This window comes from Gekko japonicus, unplaced genomic scaffold (assembly GCF_001447785.1).
Source record: "Gekko japonicus isolate JY-2015 unplaced genomic scaffold, Gekko_japonicus_V1.1 scaffold1332, whole genome shotgun sequence".
Classification (NCBI taxonomy): domain Eukaryota; kingdom Metazoa; phylum Chordata; class Lepidosauria; order Squamata; family Gekkonidae; genus Gekko; species Gekko japonicus.
In genome coordinates this window covers 470,455-475,317 of record NW_015167089.1, presented here as the reverse complement: position 1 = coordinate 475,317, position 4,863 = coordinate 470,455, and the positions used below count along the sequence as shown (strand labels likewise).

Here is a 4,863-nt window from a genome sequence, read left to right as displayed (position 1 = left end):
TCAGTTGTAAAAGCGGGAGATCCCCAGGCCCCACCTGGAGGCTGGCAACCCTACTTGCCAGTCAGTGAGCAAGCAACTGGATAAAAGGCGAAAATCCAACAAGTGAGATGCGTGTCCGTTCTAGCATCAAAGGGGGAGCTTCAGCTCTTCTTTGGCTCTTCTTTGGCTGCAGTGGCTCAAGTGGTTAAGACGCTGAACTGCAGGCTGTGGAAGGTCAGTAGTTCTGCAGTTCAAGACCCGGGTGCCGCAAGACAGGGTGAGCTCCTGTCTCTAGTTCCAGCTCCTGCCAACCTAGCAGTTCGAAAGCAAGAAATTGCAAGTAGATAAATAGGGACCACTTCGGTGGGAAGGTAACAGCGTTCCGTGTGCCTTGGTGTTTAGTCATGCCGGCCACATGACCACGGAAACGTCTTCGGACAGCGCGGGCTCTTCGGCTTTGAAACGGAGATGAGCACCGCAACCCTAGAGTCGGATTCGACTGGCTTTTGAGCAAGGGAACCTTTACTTTTACCTACCTGCAGGCATAGTGCCCCCAGTGAACCAGAAATGCCACACAGGAAACAAATCCTCAAGCCCACTCCCGAAGCACAGCTTTTAGAACTGCTTCTGAGATGAGCGTGCATGTCCCTCATTAGGACACCTTTTTGCAGCTTAAAATAAACTAGCCTTTTTTTTTGCCCGAGAAATGTTCATTAAAATACACGCACAGCTTTCCCTGCACAATAGCAGTTACAGGCTCCACCTTTAGAGAACACATCGCATTGCATAACCGGGCCTAGACGGAGTGGTCTGTTTACCCGGCTAAAAGCGCTGATCTTTGGAATACGTCCGCCCTCCGGCTGGGGAGGAGAGAAGTCGACGGCGCCCTCGAAACAGAAGAGGGAAGGCGAGGCAGCGCGAGGAAAGAGTTGCGCCTGGGAGGAAGAGCAGCACGGGTTGCGGAGGACGCCTGCGGTGAGCCAATTCAATACTAGTGTCCCGAGAGTAGCGCGTAATGTTCTAAAATACACGCCGGGGTTGCACGCGGCTCTACTGACTGGAGAGGCCTCCCCGCTCGCGTGGGTGCGCGTGGAAAACGAGGGTGCTGCTGCCCTCTGCGTGACTCAGCCCGAGCCTCAAAAGTACTTTCCAGGTCTGAGCCCGCTAAAAGCGAACAAGGCGCCGCTCTGCACTTTATTTTATTTTTCATTTTTAAAATGTTTAGGGACAGCGCGCTGCTGTTATTATCTGCATAAATCGTTGGTGAAGCATTGCAGCGTGTAGCTGTTGAGAGCAACATCAAAATGGAGGCGGGGGGGGAGGGGGGGGGGGGGAAGAGACCGAGAAGGTTAAGACCTCTCCCTCCCTCCTCCTCCGTGTTTCCCTGATGCAAATCGCTCCCTCCGTTGCTTAGTCCTCCCCCCACCCGCCGGCTTGGCAAATAATTTCGAGAAAAAAAGTTTGCACCCGGAAATCGGCGCACACAAATCTCCCTTTCTTCATGCCGCCTCTCCCTCCTGTTAATACTGGTGGACGCTACTTTCGTTTCTTCTGTTGGCGTTTCCCATGCAGTGAGACACGGAAGGGTCTGCGGGAGAGGGGGGAGTAGAGTAGTCCCACCTACTGACTTTCTTTTCCTGGTCTTCACTACCTAAACATGGCTGTCCTGCGTGACCTGCCGGCACAGGTGAACATAGCGCCATGTGTGGTTAGGCAGGCACTGAGTCTAATTGGAAGAGTGGATTACTCACAAAGACAAGAATCCAGTTACTCCTTCTCTGACATGAGAAGAGGTGAACCTCAAGCCTGACTGCAAATGTATTTATCACCATTGCATCTTATCCTCCTTCAAGACAGTCGGCATGGCTGGGTACACAGTGTGGCCCAGCAGTGTGGTTGTGATCTTTTACTGCCCTCAGTCTTGTGCCCTATAGAAATGTAGCAGATGGGGCTTATTTTGTGCATTCTAACACTGAAATGCTTCTTTACAAATAATTATTCTCAAGCTGACTTCTAGAACCATAAAAAAAACCTGCTGTGTCCAATGAAACACCATAACAAAAGCACCTGAGTGGCTATCAAGTAATCAGGCAATTTGATACAGGTGTTTCTGTTGTTACACACACAACACCCAAACAAGTGAGGAGGACTAAAAAACACTTCTACTGGCATGTGTGAATTCCAGCGTAGAATAGACCGTATGGGCGTTAGATGGTCTGATGTGATGGGAGATAGGTATGTCAGCATGGTAAAAGCAACAATGGAATTTATGAAACTGTCTTAAAATGGAGGTTTAACCCTTTTTATTTTAGGACTCTTGGTTTGGCTGAGGTTGATCCCCCCCCTTCCCGGTGACTATGGCTTCTATCCCGGACGATCAGAAAGTTCAGGCCTCTTCCCTTGACCAAAAGGACCAGGTTTGTTGCTATTGTTCATTCTTAGGCAAAGTCTGAGATTTATGTTGGGGCTGAGGCCTCTGTGACAGCACAAGGTTGTAAGAGCTTTGCTGTCTGGCACACTGATAATGGGAACACAAGGTGTGGTCGTGGCAGGGCATCTCTGCCTCTCATGCAAAGTGGTAGAAGGTGATGTCCCTAATGGACCCTAGGGCTGAGTTTAGCTCCATGCAAAGTCTGTAAGAGCTTGTAAAGTAAGTACTTTGCATTTTCCTGCCATCAGATCTCGGAAGCGAAGTAGATTTGCAGGGCTTTCTTTGTAGAAAAAGTCCAGCAGGAACTCATTAGCATAATAGGCCACACCCAAGAGCAGAAACACATTAGCATATTAGGCCACACCCCTGACAGCACAGCTCATTAGCATATTAGGCTGCACCCCAGGGGTCGTTTCGTGGAAAAAGAGCTAGGGGAATTCATTAGCATAACTCATTAGCATATGCCACACCCCCTGACATCACCGGAAGTGTGTCATCCCCCCCGAAATGACCTCTGCTGCACCCCCATGTTACCAGAAGTGTGGTTATCCAGCCACACCCACCTTTTGCTTCTTATTCTGTTTACCTTGTTTGTTGTCAAACCAGAGCCCTTTTTGTAGCAGGAACTCCTTTGCATGTTAGGCCACACACTCCTAATGTAGCCAATCCTAATGAGTTCCTGCTGTTGGGTGTGGCCTATTATGCTAATGAGTTCCTGCTGGACGTGGTCAACTCAGGAGCCAGCCAGAACTCCGTTCCTGTGCGTTCCTACCGAAAAATAGCCCTGGATTTGACTCTGCCTGGTGGGAGACCTCCAAGGGATACCAGGGCCGTGACCCAGAGGCAGGCAACGGCAAACCCATCTCTGAACGCCTCTTGCCTTGAAAACCCTAACAGGGTCGCCATAAGTCGGCTGCAACTTAACGGCGCTTTCCATCACCACGTAGACGATTAGGATGTGGCGAGAGGGGAGAGTTGTAGTATCTGAAGGTGATAGTACTTACAGACAGTAAAAGAAATCAGTGCACTTAAAGATAAATTGATAATTACACACTCCCTAATAACAATGAGAAATACAGGGGTGGGAGAGGAATGGTCCTCATATGCGCTAAAATTTTATGATGTGTTTATTTAGGGAGTTTATGCGCTGTTTCTCCAGGGACCTGATACGTGTTCTGTATCGATTCACTGGGTGGGGCCGTGGCTTAGTGGTAGAGTACCTGCTTTGTGTGCAGACGATCCCACATTCAGTCTGCAGCATCTCCAACTAAAAGGATCAGGTAGTAGTCGTAGATGATATGCAAGACTTCTGTCCAAGACTCTAGTGAGCATCCGCCTGCTAGGACAGACAATGCTGTCCTTGACAGACCAGTGGTCCAACGTCATATAAGGCAGCTTTATGTATTCATATTTGGGACACGCATGTTTGATTGCTTCACTAATTACGTGTTAAGATTCTTTCAAATGGTTTTGCAGGCTTTACAGGACAGAGCATGCTCCTCTTTATTTTCTTTTAGTTACATTTAATGCAAACATTTTATTTTAATTATGCAAAAGCCTTAACTAGACCAGCAAGGTACATGAAGATGATAAGGGGGTGGGGAGAATAAATGAAATCTTTCCCTCTTTATAACTCACCCTGGTTACCCTTCTAAAACTATCTATCTTTGTTTTCAGCATCTGCACAGTTTTCCAGCTTCAAATGTTAATATTCAAGAAATTGAAAGGATCCGTCGAGAGTGTAAAGAGGAGAGTTTTTGGCACAGAGGTACATCGCTTTATTTCTCTGCTCCTGGTTTGCTTTATTGCTAGTAGTCTCCATGGAAATTACTGGACTGTTGCTCAGTCTGGCTTTATCGTGTGTCAAATATACAATACAAGAAGCGGGACCTGCAATACTCACGGGGGGGGGGAGAGTATGGCCCATGGCCTGCAAAGCAGGAGTAGGTCCTCACTGAGGAGGAGGCAGCTGCTGCAGGTGATTCCAGCAGCAATGGCAGCAAGCCCTCCATGGCTCCCGGCTGCCCACCTGCTGCCCGCCGCAGCTTCTCCCCCCCACAGGAACAGCAGCGAGCCCTGCGCCCCCCCCCCCCCGCCAAGGCTCCTCCGGCTCCCTCGCAGCTGCCAGCAGCGAGCTCCTCCACAGTTCCAAACGGCAAGTCCATTCTCCATACATGCGCGAGAACACTGTTCTTTGGGGATTTAAGTATCCCCGTATATATTTTTAAATATGTTAGATTTTTCTGCACACCTTAGTAATGCCTCAAGTGTGCAGGAATTTCTGTTGAGCCTCCATGTGCCCCCAATTTGCAGAAATAAGTATCCACACGCACTGGGGACACTTGACTATTAGTATATAGACAAGTGGAGACCCGCAAGAAACTTGCGGAATGGTTATCCTGTTCCTCACACCTTTGCTTCCTCCTGTCTCCCTCTACCTCTCTCACACTCTT

The 4,863-nt window shown here is 49.0% G+C and overlaps 1 protein-coding gene across 2 annotated transcripts in view; it reads left to right on the top strand.

Moving 5' to 3' along the window:
* The first annotated feature begins 751 nt into the window (after nt 1-751).
* OCIAD2 (OCIA domain containing 2) overlaps nt 752-4,863 on the top strand; it is a 32,693-nt gene continuing 28,581 nt past the window's right edge. For both annotated transcript variants that reach the window (XM_015412875.1, XM_015412874.1), the window contains exons 1-3: nt 752-954; nt 2,292-2,396; nt 4,088-4,178. In XM_015412875.1, coding sequence (XP_015268361.1) covers nt 2,337-2,396; nt 4,088-4,178 — 151 coding nt within the window. In that variant the 5' untranslated portion in view covers nt 752-954; nt 2,292-2,336. The remainder of the gene's footprint in view (nt 955-2,291; nt 2,397-4,087; nt 4,179-4,863) is intronic.